Source organism: Rhinopithecus roxellana, chromosome 17 (assembly GCF_007565055.1).
Source record: "Rhinopithecus roxellana isolate Shanxi Qingling chromosome 17, ASM756505v1, whole genome shotgun sequence".
Classification (NCBI taxonomy): Eukaryota; Metazoa; Chordata; class Mammalia; order Primates; family Cercopithecidae; genus Rhinopithecus; species Rhinopithecus roxellana.
In genome coordinates, this window is record NC_044565.1 from 9,708,071 (window position 1) to 9,732,427 (window position 24,357).

Consider the following 24,357-nt stretch of genomic DNA (forward strand, 5'->3'; position numbering starts at 1 on the left):
AAGGCATCTGTGGTCAATTTTAGAATAAGTGCAATGTGCTGCTGAGAAATAAGTATATTCTGTTGATTTGGGGTGGAGAGTTCTGTATATGTCTATTAGGTCCACTTGGTCCAGAGCTGAGTTCAAGTCCTGGTTTGGTGTATTTATTTACTTTTTTTTTGAGGCAGAATCTTGCTCTCTTGCCCAGGCCTGAGTGCAGTGGTGGGGTCTCGGCTCACTGCAACCTCCACCTCCCGAGTTTAAGGGATTCTCCTGTCTCAGCCTCCTGAGTAGCTTGGACTACAGGCACAGGTCACCACTCCAGCTAATTTTTTGTATTTTTCAGTAGAGACGGGGTTTCATCATGTTAGCCAGGATGATCTCAATCTCCTGACCTCGTGATATGCCCACCTTGGCCTCCCAAAGTGCTGGAATTACAGGCGTGAGCCACCAAGCCCAGCCTCAGATGTCATTTTCAACTAAGAACTGTCATTATTTATTCTTCTAAGCAATCATGTGTAATATTAGAGAATTAAAGGTGGAGACTACAAATCATCAGAGTAACTTGAGGCTGGATTTATCCTAAGTCCCCTTTTTATTAAAATTCTTGTGCTGCTATAACAAATTACTACAACTTTGGTGGCTTAAAACAACAGAAATATATTCTCCTAGAGTTCTGGAGGCCACAAGTCCAGCACTAGTTTCAGGAGTCGAGAGCAGGCTGTCATCAGACCAAGCTTCTTCAGGGACTCCAGCGGGGAAGTCTACTTTTTGGCTTCTTCCAGCTTTTGTTAGCTTCAGCTTTCTTTGGCTTGAGTCCACATCAGTTCAATCTCTGCCACTGTCTTCAAATTGCCTTCTCTTCCACAGGCTTTGTTAAAGTGTCTGTCTATGTCTATCTTAGAAGGACAATCATGATGTCCTTATAAGATAGAGATAGACATTTAACAAAGACAGGCCCATTTAGGGCCCATCTGGTCAATACAGGATAATCTGCCCATTTCATAATCCTTAATTTATATGTTCAAAGGCCCTTTTCCTATATAAGGTATATGTATAGGCTGCATGGAATAGAACCTGATCATTGGAGCATCATACTCAGCAATAAACCATTAAAGAACGTACTGTCAGTGTTGGTACTATACACACATCACCACCCTTCTCTCTCTCGCCTCCTTTCCCTGTCTCTCTTCCTTGTGATTATAAATCTCCTCACTGTCTTAAGTGTATCCAGTACTACCTATGTCCAGGTTAGAGCAGCACACATAGGAAGGTCTTGCTGTGGTTTTGCTTAGAGACCTGCTCCATCCCTCATTATCATTCAGAAGGAAGGACACAGCCAAAGACAGCCCTCAGCCATATGGGGAGAAGCTGTCTTTACAGGGGACAGTCACGGGCTATCATTCTCTGAACCTTTGCTTGTCTTCAGATGCCTGTGGGCCTCAGTCCTCAGTGGGGGTCTGTGTGGCCCCTGACTTGAGTAGGATCCAACAGGATCCTTATCAGAATATCTGATTCACAGAAGGCAGCAAGTGTAAGGTAGGAGATTGTCAGGACTTGTATTCTGAGCACCAGTCACACCAGTCATGACAACGTTGACCAGAAGAGAATCTGGACAAAACAGGATGCACTACAGAAACTGGCCCAAACCAGCTAGAACCAAGATGGTGACAAAAACGACCTCTAGTGGTTAGACAGTGTAAGCCGGTCTTCCCTCGGGGGCTCCCGTCAGACAGAGTGGCCGCCATAGCTCGTTGGTGGCTGGTCATAGTATGAAACCCCTCCATGGTCTTTTCACAGCCCCCTCTGATAGTAATGATGTGGGATTTCTCTGTCCAACTTTCAAGGCTCAAGCAGCTTCTGGGACTCTGTTCACAATGGGAGGTCATGAAGGTAGTTAGGCTGCTGATGGCCAGAGTGACATCTGTCCAGACTCACCCCCTTGACCCAGGCAGGCATCATGTCCAGGGGGCTGTGGGAGCGAGCAGGAGCTCAGTGTCAGCCCTTATTTCACACGGAGCTAGGCTAGGACACTGTTATTACCCTGACTGGCCCTGCTGGTGAGAGTGACCCTGTCTCCTGGAACACAGGGAGGGCCTGGAGATGAGAGCACGCAATATCCCAACTGTCCTATAAGTGGGGAACAAATATGAACATTCCTAAATATTAATTCTAATACTTCATTCTGTTTGATTAAATTCTGTTGAGAAATCAAAATGGGCTGAAAACTTCATCTTGAAGGAAACATTCATGTTTTATGCACAGAAACTGAAGTTGAAGCCTGAGTCCTCCCTCCTCACCAGAGAGCTGGAAACGCAGAAGGAAGAGGAGCAAAGCTGGGTCCCCATGTCCCTGAGGGCCTCCTGAGGCTGCTCCTGCTCACAGCGGGTGGGGAAGGTGGATGAGTCAGCTTGTGCTGCCACATCGAAAAAGCTGGACTGGATGGCATAAACCATAGCATTTAATTTTCAATTAAATTAAATGTCTGGTGCCTGGAATATCCCAGTTGGATGTTAAGCAGGGTTTGTTTTCTGGTAAAGACTTTCTTTCTGGTTTGCAGATGCCACCTTCTTTCTCACCATGCATTCACACAACCTTTCCATAGAGGGGAAGGCAGTTAGAGAGAAGAAAAAGGAGTGATCTCTGGATCTTATAAAATCACAAATCCTACTGGATCAGGGACTCCCCTCTTATGACCTCAATTACGTCTTTAGAGGTCCTAATTTCTACAGTCACATTAAAATTAGGGTTTCAATATGAATCTGAGGACACAATTCAGTCCATAGCAGGTGGGAAAAGGCCAAGGCCATTAATCCAGCCTCAGGGTACGGGGCCGGTTCCCCACAACTCAGCACACGGGTGGTTCCTCCCAGGTGCCCTGGTCACGGGAAAGATTTCACTCTAACTTTAGGACTCCCTGTTGATAATGGGACACTAGCATTTCTACTTTCCCAGGGTTCCTAACACTGTGGAGCTGTCTTCTGTTTATTGTGGAGCGTGTTTGCCATCTTCAGGCAGGTCTCTGACATAGCAACTTATAGGACATATGACTGTGATTGGGAAAATTAATTATTGATTAATCATAAGTAACAAATTAAACAATACATTGAATCAAAAAAACATTTCTTTCCCTGAATAGTTATTTCACAGGTAGGACATTTATCAGTAATTTGATTCACCCAATAAGCTGCTTTGCCTTGTTTATTTGTGCTTCCAAATCCTCCTGTCCATTTAGTTTCACTTTTCCCCATTTCCACATATGGCATAATCAGGAGCTGTGCTGCACGCTCTCCTGGCTCTGCTTTCCAGGGAACAGAAGTAGATATAGCAACTTGAATTTCCCCATTGTAATCTGAATCAATGTCTTCTATACGTACTTGCACTCCTTTTAAATTTAAACTAGACCTGCCTAGAAGGAATCCTATCGTCCCCATTGGCAAGGATGCACAGACTTCTGTTGGCACCTATTGCAGGGGTTCCCCAAGCAGAAGGCTCACAGCTTTTGTGCAGCATAAATCTACAGCAGCACTACTGGCTGTGGCAGGGGGCAGGCATTGTACAGGGGTGAGGGAGTGACCTGAGCCAGAAATGCCCCGGTTTGGAACAGGGCCCGAGACAGGCCCCTCATGGAGTTTCCCAAAATCGGGTTTCCATCCTTATCAAATTTAGAGTGATACTGATTAGACCAGCGTTTTCCTTTTTTGCATTTGGGATATATTCCAGGCTCAGCAGTTTTCTTTTTTCCCTCAACTGGCGGCCTGACTCAGTGATTTTTTCTACATTCTTTTTAGTATGACCATGCTTCCCACAGGTAAAACAAGCTCCAGGAAATGGAGTATTTCCTTTACCCACTCTCACGCCTGCCATAGCTTGCGCCAACAAAGTAGCTTTACGCAGATTACCTCTGATACCATCACATGCCTTAATATAATCAACTAAATGTGCTTTCCTTCTAATAGGTCACAGAGCTGCTTGGCACTCAGGATTGGCATTGTCAAAAGCTAGTAACTGCAACACCATATCTTAAGCAGCCGAATCTGCAATCACCTTTTTAAGAGACTCCTGTAACTGAGCTATAAAATCTGTATAAGTTTCTTTCAGCCCCTGCATAACAGCACTAAAGGAAGGGTATTATTTGGCAACTGAATGAATTTTTCCCAAGCTCTAATGCATACCCTTCTAAGCTGCTGTATGGCATCATCCTGCATGACCACTTGAGCATCTAAACCAGACCAGAAGCCAACCACTAAAGTTGGTCTGCAGTTACATTAATTTGAGGTTGGGCCTGGGCATTGTGAGCAGCCTGAATGGAAGCTTCATCTGCCCACCAACTTTCAAATTATAAGAAATGAGCAGGAGTTAGACAAGCTCAAGTAAGAGCGTCCCAGTGAGTTAGAATCATCTGACTGGAGACAGCAACATTCTTTAACAGTCCCATTACAAAAGGAGAACCTGGTCCATATTGATTAATAGCTTGTTTAAATTCTTTGAGTAATTTAAAAGTAAAAGGCTCAAATGTAGCTATAATATTTCCCTGTTGATCTGGGGTGTGTATCCTAACAGGGAACTACCAAGCCTCTATGTCACCCTCTTGTCTAGCTTGCTGGATTCCTGCCTGAGTAGAACTGAGAGTGGTTGCTTGAGGCACTCCTTGAACAGTCACTGGGGCAACTAGTTTTCACCCAGTGTCCTCTGGAAAAGGAAGTTCTGGAGGGTCAGGCCAGTCTTTTTCTTCAAACTAATGAGGTGGTGCAGAAGAATAGGATAAACCTCTCCCTCCTTTGCCACTTTAGCTTTAGCTGGCAAACAGCCCTTCTCTGTCACCTCTTCTGTTACTTCCTTATACTCTCCTTTTTCCTTATGATCAGTGTGAAAAAGTTCCAAGGTGAAAAGAAGCAGAGCGGACACTTGTCTCATTGTTGCGCTGATGCTTCCGAGCTTTCCTTCTTACTCACCATGAGGACTGCTTAGGAGTACTCAGGTGTCCGCCAGTGTAGTTCCACATTCTCCAACCATCACTCTGGTGACCCTTCGACCCAGGTTCGAGCCCTACATGTGGGCACGACTTGCCTAGACCAGCTTGGTCATGGAGACTGTAACCCAGAGGCGCTAAAGAAATTAAAGACATACACACAGAAATACAGAGTGAGGAGTGGGAATCAAAGGGCTGGCAGCCTTCACAGCTGAGAGCCATGAACAGGTTTACCCACATATTTGTTGACAGCAAGTCAGCGATAAGCACTCTTTCTTTCTCTCTTTCTCTCTTTCTTTCTTTCTTTCTTTCTTTCTTTCTTTCTTTCTTTCTTTCTTTCTTTCTTTCTTTCTTTCTTTCTTTCTTTTTTTTTTTTTTCATGGAGTCTTGCTCTGTCGCCCAGGCTGGAGTGTGGAGTGTAGTGGCCAGATCTCAGCTCACTGCAATCTCCACCTCCCTGGTTTATGCCACTCTCCTGCCTCAGCCTCTCAAGTAGCTGGGACTACAGGTGCCCACCATGACACCTGGCTAATTTTTTTGTATTTTTTAGTAGAGACGGAGTTTCACGGTCTCGATCTTCTGACCCGTGATCCGCCCGTCTCGGCCTCCCAAAGTGCTGGGATTACAGGCTTGAGCCATCATGCCTGGCCAAACATTGTTTCTATAGACTATACATTAACTAAAGGCATTCCTTATGGGAAACAAAGGAATGGGCTTTTGCTAGTTATCTGCAGCAGGAATAGAGCCTTAAGGCACAGATGGCTCACCCTATTGTTTGTGGTTTAGGAATACCTTAAGTGGTTTTCTTCCCTGGGTGGGCCACGTGTTCCTTGCCCTCATTCCGGGAAACCAAAAACCTTCTGCATGGGCATCATAGCCATCATGAGCATGTCACAGTGCTGCAGAGATTTTGTTTATGGCCAGTTTTGGGGTTTGTTTATGAGCAGATTTGGGGGTCTCTTCCCAACACCAGTCCAATCTCAAACTCCTAGAATGAAGCAATTCTCCTGCCTTAGCCTCTCAAAGTGCTCAAGATTACAGGCAAGAGTTACCACACACAGCGTTATAATATATTTCATACTATTTCCTGATTTTTCTGTTTCTTCTACAACTTAATGAAGTTTTCTTGCTATGAATCCAGACTTGCCGGTAAGAGTCAAAAGCACATTCGGGTGTGTTCTGGGACAATCTGTAACAGGAAATATGTTGAGCCTTGTAGTAAGTGTACCTTACTGGCCAATCAGCTGTCAATTCCCCATCATTACTATCATTTCTGGAATCACATTTTCCAAAGCTCCTTTTCTCCCTATGGTTTCTTTAGAGTTGCTCAACGAGTTGCCCTCCTATGACACTGGGAAGTCAGAATGGTGGATTCAGGTACACTGACACCTGACGTAAAACACATGGAATTAGGTGTGGACTGGAGAATCACCTGGAGACATGCTGCAGGCAGCTGAGAGCATCAGCACCCCCGCCCTGGGCTTCCCAGTCAGGTCTGAGGATCATCACACAGTACTCAGCACATACCACCAGGGACAGGTACACTCTGACTTCTGCAGGAGCACCTGAGAATCCCTTGTCTCTAGTACCTGCTTCGTAAATGACATACCATAGGCTTCAAAAAGACTGTGGTTTAGACTCTATTTAGTCAATGTGAACAAATTCTCCTTGGAAAACTAAGAGTATCTTCTCTTTTTCTATATGAATTCCAATTATCCCATAACATAGATTTCTCAGGTGAACTTATCTCTCTTCTTTATTCTGCCAAGTCAGGCGTTGTAACATCTTTTCTGCTGGGGATGAGGGCAAAAAAGGCTTAGGGTTCAGAGGAGCCTCCCTAGCCCCCTCTACAAAAACTTCCCAATGACTTTCAAAACCTGACTGACTTTGAGAAATGCTCTCAGCACATGGAGGCACCAGGAGGAGCATCTGAGGCAGCCCAAGGCTCACACATCTGTTTCCTTGGGGGTTTATGTTATGACTTGTAGCACTGTGGGAGGGGTACTGTAATAATGTTGACAATAATAAGTTGCAAAATCTTCAGGCTGCAGGCTGCTGATGGTGAGAGTGAAATCCGTCCCAGATCCACTGCCACTGAACCGAGAGGGAATCCCACTTTGCAAACTGGATGCCTCATAGATCAGGAGCTTAGGAGATTCCCCCGGTTTCTGCTGATACCAGGCTAAATCATTGCTAATGCCCTGACTTGCCTGGCAAGTGATGGTGATTCTGTCTCCTACAGATGCAGACAGGGAGGATGGAGACTGGGTCATCTGGATATCACATCTGGCACCTGAGATTGGAAACATAAAAACAAATATTCTTAATATTAATCATGTTATCAGAGGACTTCCCTGAAGTTCCAGACAGTACTGAGCACACCGACTTGGTAAATTCCTGCTGTTTTCCTTCCTTACCTGGGAGCCAGAGCAGCAGGAGCCCCAGGAGCTGAGCGGGGACCCTCATGTCCATGCTGTGTCCTGACTGAGATTGACTCCTGCACAGGGTATGACCAGCCTATAAAAAGTCTTAAGTGCTGGGGGCTGTGCTCTGGGACATGCAAATCAGCAGGGGATGGGGCAGGCTGGGCACAGCTGCAGGGCTGGCTCATCTCAGTAAGTCAACACAGGGGCAGTGTCTCCAGGGTCCCAACAGATCAGGCAGTGCAGACTTACCTAGAGAGAATACTTTTCTCTCATGGCCATATGCTTACAGAACATATTTTGGAGTGAGTTTTCAAAATTGTAAATGAACCTAAGACTAGATTAAATAAAGTATTTCATCCTTGTATTAGGAGTGTATAGGAAAGCATCATTTTTGGCAGAAAATTCATAATAAAGTTGTAGAATATGGGGATGTCAGAACTTTCAGTTACTTTCAAAGAAATTTGATGAGTTTAAAAGTATTTAGTGCTATACTAACAATGCCTCTGTCAGTGTGAAATTGCTTCTTTTTTGAAGTGAAAACAAAAAAGTCTTTTTCAGAAGTGTGTTTAATAAATTCAATAGAATTTACTAATAAACTTAAGCCATTGTTCTTAGCAGTATAAGAAAAAGCAATTTGCTGTAGATGCACAAAGGTGATACCTGTGCCATGCATAGATGTGCCATTCTCCAGAGCTATGGGTCTCTTTAATGCCCAGGCGCTAAAGGGCTGCATATTATTCCTGGCATGAGGATACCCATATTCCATCCCCTTTCCTGCCTTTGGTAGAATTTCTTATGTTTCTCCAGCATGGAGCCTGACTAGTGATGCCAGGTCTGATTATCTCAATTAAAATCTCTCTTTCACTCGCTGATATAGGAGCCTGGATTAGGATCAACTTGAAGCCCTCTATCAACCTCTATCAACCTAGGCTCAAATGATCAATTGTTTCAAAGCAGGATGAGAAAAGCTACAGCTCCTGGGTAATGCTCTGAGCTGTGCTCCCCACCAGCCTTTTCCTGGGGTCTCAGGTGCATCTGCCCTAGAGCTTGGGTTTCTGGAGGGTAGGTGAGGGGGAGGCCTTGGGGAAAGTCCAGGTCAGTGAACCCTCTCTCCTTAGTGAGGGCGGCTGCTGCTCAGTGCAAATGAGGCAGAACTCATGGTCTGGAATTAGCATCCCCTAGGATGGCTGTCAATCAGTGATGACAAAGTAGGTGTACACATACCCCAGGTCCCTCACATCTCAGATGGAATAACAGAGGCATTTTTTCCTGTGTTTCTATGTGGGCTTGAGCTCTCGTCATCCTCAGAGGTGGCTCCCTCTGAGGCACTTTTAACTTTCCCCCCTCCCCTCCCTTGCTCTCTTGCTTGTTTCCTGCACTTTGTAAATATACTGCTTGCATGGGAATCTTTGTCATCCTTCTCACTGGGGGGATTCAACCAAAGGTACTGGGAAAAATCCTCATTCTTGGAGGGCATCCAAGAGTCTCAGGTTTTTTTCTAGGTCTATTGCCTCATCAATCTGCCTTGTGATATTTTTATTCTACCTTAGGGCAAGACCATCGTGGGGATAATGAGACTTGTTTGTGAAATGAATAATACACCCCCTAAAGACATCATTGTCCTAATATCTGGAATCTATGATTATTACTTATGAATATGCCAAAAGTAACTTGACAGACAAGGTTAAGTATTTTGAGGTCAGGAGAGTATCCTGAATTATCTGCGTGAGACCAGCATAATCACAAGGGTCCTTATAATAGGAAGGGAGAAGGGTCACATCCAGAGAGGAACTGGGACAATAGAGAGGGGTGCTAGAGTGATGAAGAAAGGGTCCATGGAGCCACGAATGTGGGAACATCTGAAAGATGGAAAGCTGAGTATTGGATTTTCTCTCTTGATGCCTCCAGAGTGAATACAGTCCTATTACTCCTTGATTTTACTTCGTTGAGACTTTTAACCTCCAGAAATGTAAGATAATACACTTGTGTGGAGCCAGTAAGGTTGTGGTATTTTGTTGCAGCAGCAACAGGAAACCAATGCAAGGGGAAGGGGGTGTGTTTTACTTCCCTGTGTGTATTATTGTCCTCTGTTCTCCCAAATAGTTCTATGTTGTTGTGTTTTGCTGCCAATTTTGACAAAAAACAGAGAACAATTTTCTATGATGAGAGCTAGCACCAGAATTATTCTTATGTAGAAAGTCTCTTGAGTAACTCTCTGGGTTAGGTCTTGTACAATCTTGGTATCTGAGAGCCTGGAGGTCATCTCTCACAGCACATGAGCAGAGGAGGGGGCTATGGGTTTGCTATTTTAAGATTCAGAGGGGCATTAGCTGTACAAAACACAATCTGAGAAGCGAGGACTAAGTCAGAGAGATGGGGATGGCAGAGGAGACAAAATGTGGTCAGGGCAATGCAAGATGTGACCCTGCTGCCATATCTGAAGGAAAGGTTCTTGGTGTTTGTAAAGGCTTTGAGCAAGTTGTGCTTTGTAGACAAAACTGTAGAAGGGTCTGGGTTTAAGCTTAGTGTCAGCGTGATGAGGACTAGAGGTTGCAGTGAGCGTGGGTTAAGAAACACACCTTGCACTTCTGGCTTTGTCTCTTCTTGGGATTTTTAGGTTATGGGTTCCTCCATGGAATGAATGTGGCTATTTGGAAGGAACATAGTTAAGGTCAGACAGACCTGGATTCCAAGTTCAGCTTCAACAACTGCTGACCAAGTGACTTTTAGGCAAATCAGTCATGTGCTCTCGTGAACAGTTGCCTCATGTGTGAAATGGGGCATTGAGGATAGGAAGGGGTGTCCTGAGGGTTCCACGAGCTGATGCACCATGAAGTGAACATACATGTGTAGACAGACACACACATGAGAAGAGTATCTAGTGCCCCTTTCATGCATCCTTGAGTAACTCAGAATGTTATGTCAGGTATTGCCAGTCATATGTCATTTTCAGCTAAAATTATCAATGTGTATCTTATAACTAACAGATGGCTCTCTGTACACTGTAGTTTCATGTACCTGTCTTTAATCACAAAATTTTCCACCAATGTATTTATGTGTAATGTCAGAAAGTTAAGCAAGGAGATTTCAAACCACCACAGCACATTTAGTCTGCATTTTCCCAGAGTCCCATTTGTGTTAGTGTCCTCGGGCTACTGTAACAAGTTCTCAAAAATGTGGTAGCTTAAAACAACAGGAATGGAATCTCTCACGGTTCTGGAGACCAGAAGTCCAGAATCAGTTTCGCTGGTATAACATCTTGGAGTCGTCAGGTCTAGCTCCTTCAGAAGCTCTAGAGAGGAGTAGGATTTAGCTCTTCCAGCTTCTGGTGGCTTCAGCTCTCCTTGGCTGTGGACACATCACTGCAATTTCTGTCCCTGTTCACATTGCCTTCTCCTCTTCAGTCTACGGTAAGTGCCTCTCTGCCTCTTTTTTCTCAGGACACTTGTGATCGCATTTAGGGCCCACTTGATTAACCTAAGATGATCTCTCTGTTTCAAGCTCCCTAATTTACACTTGCAATTGCCCTTTTCCCAAATAAGATACATGCATAGGCTTCTTGGAATGAAACCTCATTATTTGGGGATGATACTCAATACTACACCATTACAGAACCAGGTCTCAGTGTTAGTCCTGTACATACATCAATAATACTCTCTCTCTCTCTCTCTCTCTCTCTCTCTCTCTCTCTCTCTCTCTCTCTCTCTCTCTCCACACATCCTGGTTTCCTTCTTTTCTCAATATCAAAAATCTCTTCACTTCTCTAAGTGTATCCAGTGGCAGCTGTAAACTAGTATGTATCTGAGACAAGTCTCAATCAATTTAGAAATGTATTTGGTCAAAGTTAGAGACATATAAGTGAAACAGCCTCAGAAGGTCTTGAGAACGTGTGCCCAAGGTGGTCAGGCTACAGCTTGGTTTTACACATTTTAGGGAGACATAAGATGTCAATCAATATGTGTAAGCTGTACATTGGTTTGATATGGAATGGCAGGACAGCCCAAAGGAGGGGGGTTGTTGAGGACTTCCAGGTCATAGGTGGATTCAAAGATTCCATAGGCAGAATCTAGTGACCTGTAATCAACAGAAGGGAGTTTCTGGGTTAAGAAAAAAAGTTGTGGAACCAAGGTTTCTCATGCAGATGAAGCCTTCAGGTAGCAGACTTTAGAGAGAATAGGCTGTAATTGTTTTTCAGCAGACTTAAAATCAAATGGTAAAAGGTGCCAACTCTTAGTTAAATCTCTGTGCATCAGGAAAGGGACTTGAAAAGGGGTAGGATTCTCCACAGAATGTAGGGTTTTTTTTTTTTTCCCACAAGAAACAGCTTTGCAGAGGCATTTTAAAATACATTAAATAATAATATCTTGGTTATTTGATTTCTCCTCGGGCCTGGTATGTCAAGTTGGTATCTTATTGAGACAGAGAGTTTGTTTTGTCAGTCTCAAGGTCTCTGTCTTAATATTAAATGCTGGTCAGTTGTGCCTGAATTTTAAAAGAAGAAGGGTAAGTTAAGGCATATCCGATCATCCATTCCCATCATGACCTGCACTTGTATTTCAGGTTGATTTTGGCATATTCTTGGCTGAGAGGAGGAGTTCATTTATTTGGCCAGGGAGCATATAGTGTCATTTTTGGTTTGCACACCTATGTCCAGGTAAGAGGCATCCACACAGGAGGGCTTGCACAGAACCTGGCTTTCAGGGTTGCTTACAGACCTGCTCTGTCTCCTGTTGTCATGCACAAGGAAGGACACAGCCAATGACAACCTTCAGCCATCTGGGGAGAAGCTGTGTCTGCAGAGGACAGTCATGAGCTGTGAGTCTAGAGACCTGTGATTATCTGCAGGGGCCTGTGGTCCTCAGCTTTCATGGGAGTTTTGTGGGTGCTGGCTCAAAGAGCATCCACCAGGATTCTAATCAGAATATCTCATTCACAGAAGGCAGTGGGTGATATGACAGCACAGAGGGAATCTGTGGGGCCAGCGGCATGGAGCACTGTGGGAGTCACTGGCACCCGGGCTAGACAGAGCTTCTTGCAACTTCTGAAGCACATGGATTTGGATCTCTTAACATCATTTTGAAAGACCATTTATCATTCTGAAGGCAACCACTGTAATTAACTAAGATAACATGTTTAATAGCTAGGAATAAAAAAGTTATTATTTTCTTGCTAAGATGATTACAAGAAAACAAACAAACAAAAATAGTGTGAAGGAAAAGAGCAACACTAGACTGAGGGCTTTGGGTAAGAGGTTGTGACTCAGTAGTGAATCCCCTGGGCCATCTTCTGTCAATAGAGAGGGACAATCAGGAAAGGGAAATGTGCAGAAGACGCAAAATCTTGTTTTGTTCAAGAATCCTAACAGAAAACAAGAAGTCTCCTTTCTGAGCATCACGGCGGGAAGATGGGTTTAATCCCCACATTCCGTGTCTCACACTTTTCAGCAATTAGGGCTCAGGATGAATTTAGAAGACATCATTCACTTCACAGCAGATGGGGACACAGTCAAGGCAGTAGTGAGAGGCAAGGCTGGATTTTCAGTCTCAGAGCACAGAGCAGGTTCCCCACTACTCCGCAGCCTGATGTCTCCTCCCAGATGTTCCAGATGTTCCAGGCCATTCTTGCCTTGGGGGCTCCAAGTTGTTAATGGGACACTAGCCCTCTTCCTTTCCCAGGGTGTCTAAGAACTTGGCATTCTTTTGGGAAGTGTGGGGTTTGTTTGCCATCTAGAGGCAGATCTTTGGCATAGCAACTTATAGGAGTTTTCTACTGTGATAGCGAAAATAGACACATAAATAAATTTATCATAAATAAATTGATGTAATGTGCAGAATCTGTAGAAACATAAGATCAGTTTAAGAGCCTAAAAGGAGTCTGATGAGGTTGAAAAGACAAATTACTTTCAGTGAAGGACAGAACAACAGATGTCTTTTTTTTTAATTGATGGCATTTTAGGAGTCATTATCAAAACGTAAAAATAACAATTTGAAGTAATGTGCTACAACATAATTTTATAATCAAAAAATTATTTTCAAGAATCATATAGATACATTTTCAGGTTAAAATAGAAAAAATGTGAGTTTATCATCAGATCCACTCAATGGAAGATTTCTCAAATGTGTATGTACATGGAGCAAAAATAGCATTTATTTTTCTATTTGCCAGTTCAAGATTTTTGATCTTTAGAAGAAAACAGCTTTCGTTTCACTCTGTTCCACTCATGCTGCTGAGGATGCGTGTGGGGGCAGCAACTGTGAGGAAGGAGGAAGCTCTGGGCTGAAGGTGGTCATGCCTCCTGCCCACCTGAGTGACCACATGGAGCAGAGCCATCCACACCACCAAGGCCACCTGCCTGTCTGCACTGACACGTCACAGACACAGAAACCTTGTCACATTTGGTCAACTGCAACTAGAGGCTTCTTTGTACCAGCCAATTCAAATTTTCTTTGTATCTTCCCTCAGGTTAAGGGGATCTTTTACCTTTCACCATTCTTTTTTGAGAGTGTAGCACTTTGTTACAAATTAGACTTGCAGAACACATTCTGAGAGGCACAGACTGAGCCAGGGAAATGGGAAGAGAAAGGAGATGTAGAAGGGGTCAGAGATAAGAAAGATGTGTCCTTGTTCACAAGTCCAAAATAAAGTCATTTACAACTCACAAAGTTGTTGACAGAGTTGTGTTTTGTAGGGAAAAATGCAGATGGGGCTAGTTTATGATTAAGTTCAGCATGGTGTGAGGCAGAGACAGCAGGAAGCTGTGGAGTCCACCCTGTCCCTACCATGTCTTCTCCCTTATTATAGGCTTTGGGTTCACCTATAGGATAAAAATGGTTGCATGAAAGAAATATAATAAAGTCAGACAGACTTGGCTTCAAATCCCAGTCCCACTTGGGTTCAAATCCCAGCCCTGCATGTGCTGGTCGTGTGCCTTTGGGTAAAGCATCCATGAGCTCTGATCATTGGTTTCCTCATCTGTGAAATGGAACACTGTGTATATCAGGGGGTCTCCTGAGGATTTAATCAGATGATGGACCTTGAAGTACATATGTGTGTGTGTGTGTTTTAAAAATATATATGTATATGCGTGATCAATTGTCATATTGTTTATCTTTCTAATATATACATATCCAATCCCCTTTTTATGCACCTTTGAAAATGTTAGAATAAAAAGACTATGTAAGATCTTACTAGCCAGATGTCATTTTCAATTCAAATTCTTCACTATTTATTCTACAACAAACAAGTGCATCACTAAGGGCAGTGGGGTTTCATGTGCATAGCTTCCACTGTAAACAATTCTGCCTTCTCTTTTACATGTGGTATTAGAAAGACAAACAAGATGATAACTGACCATAACACTTTTAGTTTGAGTTGTCTCTGAGCTGCATCTGTGTTAGTGTCTCATTCTTTGACTCCTAAGGTTGTGACCACAGTTCTGAGTTCTAATTCTTTTCTTCCCACATGCACAGCCCTTCTCAGAATTCACTCTGGCCTCCTCCATGTTGAGAATCCAGACTCACCCTCCTACTACCCTCCCTGGAATCCAGCACTAACTGCCTGGAAGCTTTTCTTTGTAAGCCCTCCAAACGCAACCTCTGATAGAAACCTGGTTAGAAGAGTCAGCATCTTCCCATCAAAAACCACTGAGAAGAAGGAGAAACCTGCTAGCACAATGTTGCTGTTGAGGAGATGCATACAGTTCACAGATTTTACATCTTCTTCCAGTGTTCTTGTCTCTTTCTTGACCACTATTCTAATTTCATGATGATTAAGGAGGGAGGAATTAGGGGCAACAAAAAGATGTCCATCCTTAAGATATAAAACGTGAACTTGGGACAGGAAGACAGCAGAACTTATGAACTTTTTGCAGTGGTTTGGCTTCCCCTAGCTATAAATAGAGACGAGCCAAGATGTCAGGAAAGGACGTCACTTATTCTGGTTCCTGCTTTTACTGCCTCTGACACCCACAAACACACACATACGCGAACATGACAATGCAGTTCTTCTCCTAAAGGGCAGGTCTATGGCCAGCAAGGATCTTTCTCTTCAGTATCATTTAAGGATAAGTTACAATAATTTTAGAAACAAGTGAAAGCATAGCAATGGCTTAAGCAATGAGCTGAAGTTTGAGACATTTAGAGTTAGTATAGCAGCTTGCTGACAGGAGAAAGGCCCCAGATTCTGTCTACATTTCTGCTTGGGAACCTTGACCACATTGGTTTTTCTGTCTTGGGTTCAACGCCTCATGGTCTCAAGAAGGTTGCAGGGACTCTAGGCTTCATGCTCTCTAGTAACTGCCCAAAGAGGAAATGGAGGGCAAAGCTCTTCATCATCCCTCTTTTTATGAGGGATCACCATTTTCCTCAGAAGTTCTGCCCCTCCTTCACACCCATGACATCTCACTGTGGAGCTGATCACATGTGCACCTAAACCCTGCTCCTGTCTTTGGCTGGGAGCGGCTCAGTGTCCTTGTCATGCACAGCAGGACAGAGACAGTGCCCTATACACTAAAAGAGGAGGGGGTGGCTGCTCTGTAGGTGACACAATTTTAAATTCCACTGTGCTTTTAGGGAAAGTTGTATGAAGAGGAGAAAAGTTATGGGCATCTTCATCTTGCAACATTTGAAGAAGCAAGGACCTGAGGATGAAAATGAAGTCAAATTTTACTTTTCTCACATGACCTTGTTAACTTCAGCAATTGTGGAAATGTAGCCTACGCAGTTGTATAAGCCAAGGGCATACCTTCAATTACCAGTATACTTGTGGAGACATTTATAATAAGATCCTTATCCTTGAATCAGGGCTAAGGTCAGACTTGTGCTGCCCTAGAGCTACTGGGCTCTGGCCCTGGACTGTGGAGGAGGCAACTGCTCTACTGAGCCATGGGGCTGAGGACCTGGGAACTAAAGTCTCTGCCCACAGGGCTGCCTCACAGAAGCTTCAGGGAAGGAAACTGCTCACACACTCACAGGCCCGCACCAAGCCCAGAGTCTGCCACCAGGAGGAAAGGCTCAGAGACAAGGGTCTGGGGACTGGGCCCAAGCTTCTGGGGTCAGCTGCTCTCAGCTCTGTTCTCACTGGTTCTCAATGACCAGGACTGTGCTGGAGCCAGAGGTCAGCAAATGTCCCTAGAGTCCTGACTGAGACTGATTCTGCTATAGTTAGAAAGAAAAAGGACCACATGCTAAATAAACATAAAATCATGTGTGTATGTATATAGGCATTTGTAACAAACTTTGTACATTAAAGACGTATAATATTATAGATGTAAATTGCAGTGATATCTTTGTATATAATATGAATGTATATTAAGAATAAATATTGTGAAAGGAAAATATCCTGGGGTCCCCAAATCACTAAGTTAAAGAGAAAATTCTAGCTGGGAAATGAATATGGCAAACCTACCTTCCATTCTTTTCAAAGTCAGCCCTCTGCTCCTTGAGATAAATGCATATCTAATTACCTCCTCTAGAAAGGCTAATCAGAAACCCAAAGGAATGCAAGTTTGTCTCTCACCTACCTGTGACCTGAAAGCCCCCTCCCTGCTTCCAGTTGCCCTGCTTTTCACTTGGAATTGTCCTGCCTTTCCAGACCAAACCAAAGTTCACTTTACATATGCTGATTGATGTCTCATGTCTCACTGAAATGTATAAAACCAAGCTATGCTCTGACCACCTTGGGCACAGGTCTGCAGGACCTGTTGAGACTGTGTTACAGGCACGTGCCCTAAACTTTGGCAAAATAAACTTGCTAAATTACCCCATGCCTGTCTCAAATGTTCTGGGTTCACAATATGTGCATTTATATATATAGGGATATTTTTAATTGTTGGTATAAAGTATGATGTTAAACTTTAATGCATGAACACTGAAAACCAGCAAGGGTGTACCACCCCATGATCCTTTCTCACCACATAGCCTGAGGGTCATAAAGTTCAGGACCCTACCTGATGTCCCTGCTGGGAAAAATCGTAACAGTCTAAGGCTGAGAATGCTGAGTTTCGTGAAGGCAGCCTGGGAGCACACAGGTGCAAGTGCTGAAGAGAGAGGGGCAGTGGGTCTGGAACCCCAGTAGAGGGACATTTTACTCTGAGGGCTCCCATCAGACAGAGCAGCACACATGGCTCAGTGGCTGTGTTCACACAGACAAAAAAACACTTGATGGTCCTTTGGCAGCCTCCCCTCTGACTGCAGCGATGTGGGATTTCGCTGACCAGCTTCTGTGGCCCACAGGGCTGCCAGGACTCTGTTCAGAATGGGCCTCTGTGAAAGCAGCTCCGCTGCTGATGGCCAGAGTGACATCTGTCCATGTCCAGCACCCTTGACCCAGGCCTTGTGTCTAGGGGGAATCATGAACTAGCAGGAGCTCAAAAAGGGCCTGGGTTCAGCTGGTGTCAGGATAGGATACTGTTAATACTCTACCTGGCCCTGCAGTTGACGGTGACCTCTCTCTTGGGACACAGGGCAAGGGGCTGGAGACAGGGTATATACAATGTCCCCTCTGACATCTAAGTGGAAAGCAAACACGAGCATTGCAAAATATTAATTGCAAACAAGTTGTTCCTGCAGTTTGGTGTAATTCTAATCAGAAAGTGTAAAGTCTAGTTACCTGACTGTGAAGGAAACATTTGTGTTTAATGCAACCAAACTGAAGATGAAGCTCCCAGTTGACAGTGAGACACCATCACCCTTACATTCTCAGTATTTCTTAGTTCATGGCACTCTCTTTTTATATTGTGGAATTTGTTTGTCGTCTAGGGGCAGGTGTTTGACATAGCAATACACATGATTTTTAATTTTGTAACAGTGAAAACTAATTAACTAATTTCACATAAATAATAAATTACACTGAGTACGTGACATGTTTAAAAAACCAAAGGCCAATTGAAGAGCTTGAAAAGAGCCTGAAGAGACAAAAGAAACAGATTCCTTTCAGAGGAGGGGTGTTAGTCACAGATGAAAGTCTTTCATTTGCTGATGACTTTTTAGCAATAATTATAACAATAAATGACAACTTCTATAGGCTGCCACAATATAATTGTATATTCAACAATTATTTCCAAATATTGTGTAACTATATTTTTAAATTAAAACAAACTAACAAAAATGCAGGTTTTTAGGAGATTCACACAGTAAAAAAATAAAATAAAATAAAATAAAATAAAATAAAATAAAATAAAATAAATTGCACAAATGAGTCTTTGAGGCAAAAGAACATTTATCCCCGGTGGAAAGCTGGAATTTTCTTTCGTCTTTAGAAGAAAAAAGAAACTCTCCAGGGATAACAGCTGTCTCTCCTCTCTGCTCCACCTCAGGCTGCTGAGGAATGGGTGTGGGGGCAGTGACTGAGAAAGGAGGTAGACTGTGCTCTGAGGTTTTGAGGCTTCTTGTAGTAAATTTGATTATTTTTTGGTTCTTCTTGAATCCCCTTTCAGTCTCTGCCATCATTTCTTTTAACATTTTGATTTGAGAGTGTAGTTCTTGGGATATCAACATCATGTAGGCTGTATGTTTGTTTCCTTGTTAAATACATCTAAACATCTTGAGTGGGTTTAGACCTTATCCCCTGTCTCACATCAAAGCAGAATGTACAGTGAGTAGGTGCTGTCAATCACAGGAGTACTAAAGACGACCTCAGCTCCTGCTCTTGCTACTTACAGTTTGTTTCTCTGCAATAGCATTCTGTAGAAACATTTACGCTCCACGATGCATTTATCAGGATTTTTAAATAGCATATTAAGTGTCTAATGTTTTTAATTTGAGGGCTCCGGTCTGCACTATTTCTATACAAATTTTGCCATATATCTATGAAACCTAATAGAAAGGCCACTTTGGAATTTTAATTGCCCAGGCCATTGAATCCATTATCACAGAATAGAAAATCATCTCCAATACATTTTAAACCCTATGCCTGAAGCAGGATCTTCTTGTTCTGTTCCTTTGATCATTCTTTTGTCTCTATCCCACCATGCTCTGTCATGTAACTGACATAACTCATCATAAAGTTTGATGGAACTTTAGAATAATATTTTAAGTGAAATCAATTGAAACCTTACAATTTTATGCTTTCATACCAAAATAGAGGATTCAGATATATTTTCTAGTAATGATGAGGTGGTATGTAAACAAGGCATTTTGGTATTGCTTGACATATTTTCTCATGGGGGACACACCACTAAATTTGTCATCTCCAAAACAATCTTTTTAGATCAAATGCTTTTAAAATTCTTAAAACCGGGGTAAGAAGAAAAAAAATCACATAATTCTGCATTATTCAAGTGACATGTTTACTGAGTCTATGTTGTCCGTCTGTGAGTTCATGCTGTTTATTTTCAAAGCTCACTCTTGGAACTGGAAGAACTTTCACTGAGAAGAAGGTTATTGGGGAGAAGTGAAGTATTTTGGCATTGAGATCTTTTATCTGCCATATTTACCAAGTCTATGAATAGTCAAAAGGTAAACATTTTTACTAATCATTCTTTGCCAAGACAGCTTGTGTGGAATGCCTTCTCCAGCATGACACAGGAGAGGGCAGTTTAGTGCATAGTGTTAAAAAAGATACAAAGCTGGGAAAGTGAAACAAAAAAAAAACATTTCTCAATAGGACCAAGTATCTTTCTGTACAAAATAAACCCCAAGCTGGTCATTTCCAACACGTATTCCACTTGTGTTGTCATTAATCTGCATCCATGGTCTGGTTGTTCTGACAACTAAATGTACTTGAAAAATGTAGGCAAGATAGGGAGGGATGAGCTTCCATTCCCTCTCCCTTCATCAGAGCTGGTTGCTCCCAGGGCACGTGCTGATGCCTTCCCAAGGTCATGGCAGCGGATGGGACCTTAACACGTGGGACTGAGGCGCAGCCGAGGCTCTCATGAACCAGAGTCCTCAACAGCAAATCCTGCCTCTGAGTTCCCCAGCAGCCTCCTCTTCTGCAGACTCAGAAACCCTGCAGAGTTGCACCCCCGACAAGCAGAGCATGTGGGCAACTGGGACACCCCAGCAGGGAGGTTTGTGTTCAAGGCGGTACCGCTGTGCAAGGATATTATGTAACTTGCATGTATTAATAAATTCGAATATCCTCAGCCTCCACCCTGCTGATTTTGAGTTTAAAATATGTTCCTGACCCACTGCCATTGAACCTCTCTGGGACTCCAGAGGCCCCACTGGAAACCCCATAGATCAGGAGCTATGGATGCTGGCCTGGCTTCTACAAGTGCAAATACAAATAGGTGTTTCCATCACTATGCAGGAGGCTCTGACTAGAAATGTAGGAGATGGAGGCCGGCTCTCCAGGGGTGACGGACAGAGATAGTGGAGTCTGGGTCTTCACAACATCCCCACTAGATTCTAAAATAAGAGAGAGAAGTACAAGTTTATGTATAAATATTATGAGCAAATTTCATGATTTCCCTTATGATATGGATTTATCATTTATATTTTAAAAGATTTTTTATTCACATCATAAAAAATACATTTTTAAAAATGAGCTTAGGCTGGTTGTAGTGGCTCATGCCTGTAATCCCAGTACTTTGTGAGTCCAAGGCAGGAGGATAACCTGAGGTCGGGAGTTCAAGACCAGCCTGACCAACATGGAAAAACCCTGTATCTACTAAAAACACAAAAAATTAGCCAGGGGTTAGTGGCTCATGCCTGTAATTCCAGCTACTCAGGAGGCTGAGGCAGGAGAATCACTTGAACCCAGGAGGCGGAGGTTGCGATGAGCCGAGATCGTACCATTGTACTCCAGCCTAGACAACAAGAGCGAAACTCCATCTCAAATAAATAAATAAATAAACTTACTATTTACTAGGTACCAGAGACTCTTTATGAAAAGATATTATTCAAGGCACTGGTCACTGTTCTTTCAGGTGGTTTCTAATTATTATGCATAGACTCAAAGTAAAGGGAGAGAGAAAGATCTATCAAACAAATTGAAAGCAAAAAGAAGCAAAGATTGCGATTCTTATCGCAACAGACTTTAAACTAACGATGACCAAAAAGAACGGAGAAGAGTATTAAATAATAATAAAGAGTTAAATTTAACAAGAAGACTTAACTATCCCAAATATATTATATAAACATGCAGCAGTAGATCACCCATATTTATAAAACAATTTCTTAGAGACTGACAAAAACATCCAGATAACCACACAATCATAGTGTGAGACTTCAACACCACACTGACAGTGTTTGACAGATCATTCAAGCAGAATGGTAACAAAGATATTCAGAACCTAAACTTGACATTTGACAAAATGAAACAAACTGACATCTACAGAACAACCACTAATAATAACAGAACACACACCCTTCCCATCTCCACATGGCAAAACTCTAAAACTGACTACATACTCAGCCATACTGCAAGTCTCAACAAATACAAAAATTAAAAATCACAAAATGAAATGGAATCCTACCAACCACACTCTCAGACTGAAGTGCCAAAAAAAAAAAAAAAACACCAAAAGATCTTTCAAAACCATAAAATTAAGTAGAAATTTAACAATCTTCTGCTTACAGAATTTTGGGTAAACAATGAAATTAAGGTAAGAATTAAGAAATTCTTTGAAACTAATGAAAAAAAAAAAAAAAAAAAAAAGAGAGAGACAACATACCAGAATCTCTGGGACACAGCAAAAGCAGTGTTCTGAGGAGTTTATAGTGCTAAATGTCCACATCAGAAAGTTAGAAAAATCCCAAATTAACAGCCTAACATCACACCTACAGGAAATTGAGAAATAAATGTGAACCAACCTCAAAGTTAGAAGAAGAAATAACCAAAATCAAACCTGAACTGAATGCAATAGAGAGGAGAAAAAAAGGTCAATGAAATCAAAAGTTAGGATTTTGAAAGAAGAAATAAGATTGACAGACTGAAGCCAGGCGCGGTGGCTCAAGCCTGTAATCCCAGCACTTTGGGAGGCCGAGACGGGCGGATCACGAGGTCAGGAGATCAAGACCATCCTGGCTAACACAGTGAAACCCCGTCTCTACTAAAAAATACAAAAAACTAGCCGGGCGAGGTGGCGGGCACCTGTAGTCCCAGCTACTCGGGAGGCTGAGGCAGGAGAATGGCGTAAACCCGGGAGGCGGAGCTTGCAGTGAGCTGAGATCTGGCCACTGCACTCCAGCCCGGGCAACAGAGCGAGACTCCGTCTCAAAAAAATAAAAAAAAAAAAAAAAAAGATTGACAGACTGCAAGCTAGACTAAAAAAGAAAAAAGGAATATCCAAACGAAAACAACCAGAAGTGACAAACAGGACATCACCACTCACTCCTCAGCAATAAAACAAACAAACAAAACAAACGAAAAACGCTTGGAATCTACAATGAAGACCTCTATACACAAAAACTAGAAAACCTAGGAAAAAGTGCGCAAATTCCTGGAAATGTACAATCTCCCAAGAATCTCGTAGGAAGAAGTTGAGCACCTGAACAGACCAATAATGAGTTTTGAAATTGAATCAGTAATAAAAAGTCCACGAATCAGAAAAAGCTCTGGATTAAAAAAAAAAAATTACAACCAAATACTATCAGACATAGAAAGAGCTAGTACCAATCGTAGTGAAATTATTCCAAAAAAACCAAGGTGGAAGATCTCCTTCCTAGCTCATTCTGTGAAGCCAACATCTGCCTGATAATAAAAACTGACAGAGGTACAATAAATAAAAACTTCAGACCGATATCTCTCATGACATAAATACAAAATTTCTCAACAAAATACTAGCAAACCTAATTGTGTAGCACATCAAAAGCTAATCCACCATAATCAATCAGGTTTTATTCATGGGATGCATGGTTGGTTCCAAATGTAAAAATCAATACATGAGATTCACTTCATGAACAAAACTAAAAACAATAACTACGTGATATCTCATGAGATGCAGAAAAGCCTTTTGCTACAATTCAATGCCCCTTCATGCTAAAAACCCTCAACAATCCAGGCAACAAAAATCTACAACTTAAAATACTAACAGCCATCTATGACAAACTTACAGCCAACATCACACAGAATGGACAAATGCTAGATGCGCTTCCATTGAGAATTGGAATAAGGCAAGGATACGCACTCTCACCACTCCTATTCAACGCAGTACTGGAATTTCTAGCCAGAGCAATCGGGCAAGGGAGAAAAATAAAAGACATCCAAATAGGAAGAGAATAAGTCAAACTATCTCTCTTTGCAAGCAATGCTATATTATACACAGAAAATCCCACTGTCTTTGCCCAAAAGCTTTGAGATCTCATAAATAGCTTCAGCAAAGTTTCAGGAAACAAAATCGATGTATACAAATCAGTAGCATTTCTATACACCAATAACATTGACACCAAGTACAGGTCCAAGAATCCAATCCCATTCACAATAACCATAAAAAGAATAAAATACCTAGATATACAGCTCACCAAGAAGGTGAAAGATCTCTACAACAACAATGACAAAATACTGTTGAAAGAAATCAGAAATGACACAAACATATAGAAAAACATTCCACCTTCATGGATAGAATCCGTACTTTTGAACTGGTCATACTGACTAAAGCTATTTATAGATTCAACGCTATTCCTGTGAAACTAGCAATAACATTTTTCACAGAATTAGAAAAAAAATTCTAAAATTTACTTGGAACTACACTAGAGCTAAAAAAATAAAAAATAAAAAAACTTACACAAAAAGAGCAAAGCTGGAGGCATCACGTTACCCAACTTCAAGCTAGACTACAAGGCAACAGTAACTAATTCAGCAGAGACAAAAACAGGAACCCTAAACCAGTGGAACAGGTTAGAGGGCTCAGAAGTAAAGCCACACACCTACAACCATCTGATCTTCAACAAAGTTGACTAAAACGAGCAATGCGGAAAGTACCCCCTTATTGAATAAACGCTGCTGGGATAACTGGCACCTATATGCACTGAAATGGAAACCTTTCACTATATAGAAAGTCAACTCAAGGTGGAATAAAGGCTTAAATATAAAATC

The 24,357-nt window shown here is 42.4% G+C and overlaps 1 protein-coding gene and 1 gene segment (V, D, J or C); both read right to left on the bottom strand.

The window, feature by feature from the left end:
• Positions 1–24,357, bottom strand: part of LOC104681473 — a 195,738-nt gene that overhangs the window by 132,529 nt on the left and 38,852 nt on the right. The gene's annotated exons all lie outside the window — the stretch shown is intronic.
• Positions 6,922–7,448, bottom strand: LOC104681476. The segment is given in 2 exon segments: positions 6,922–7,244; positions 7,369–7,448. Coding segments are annotated over 2 exon segments (378 nt in total).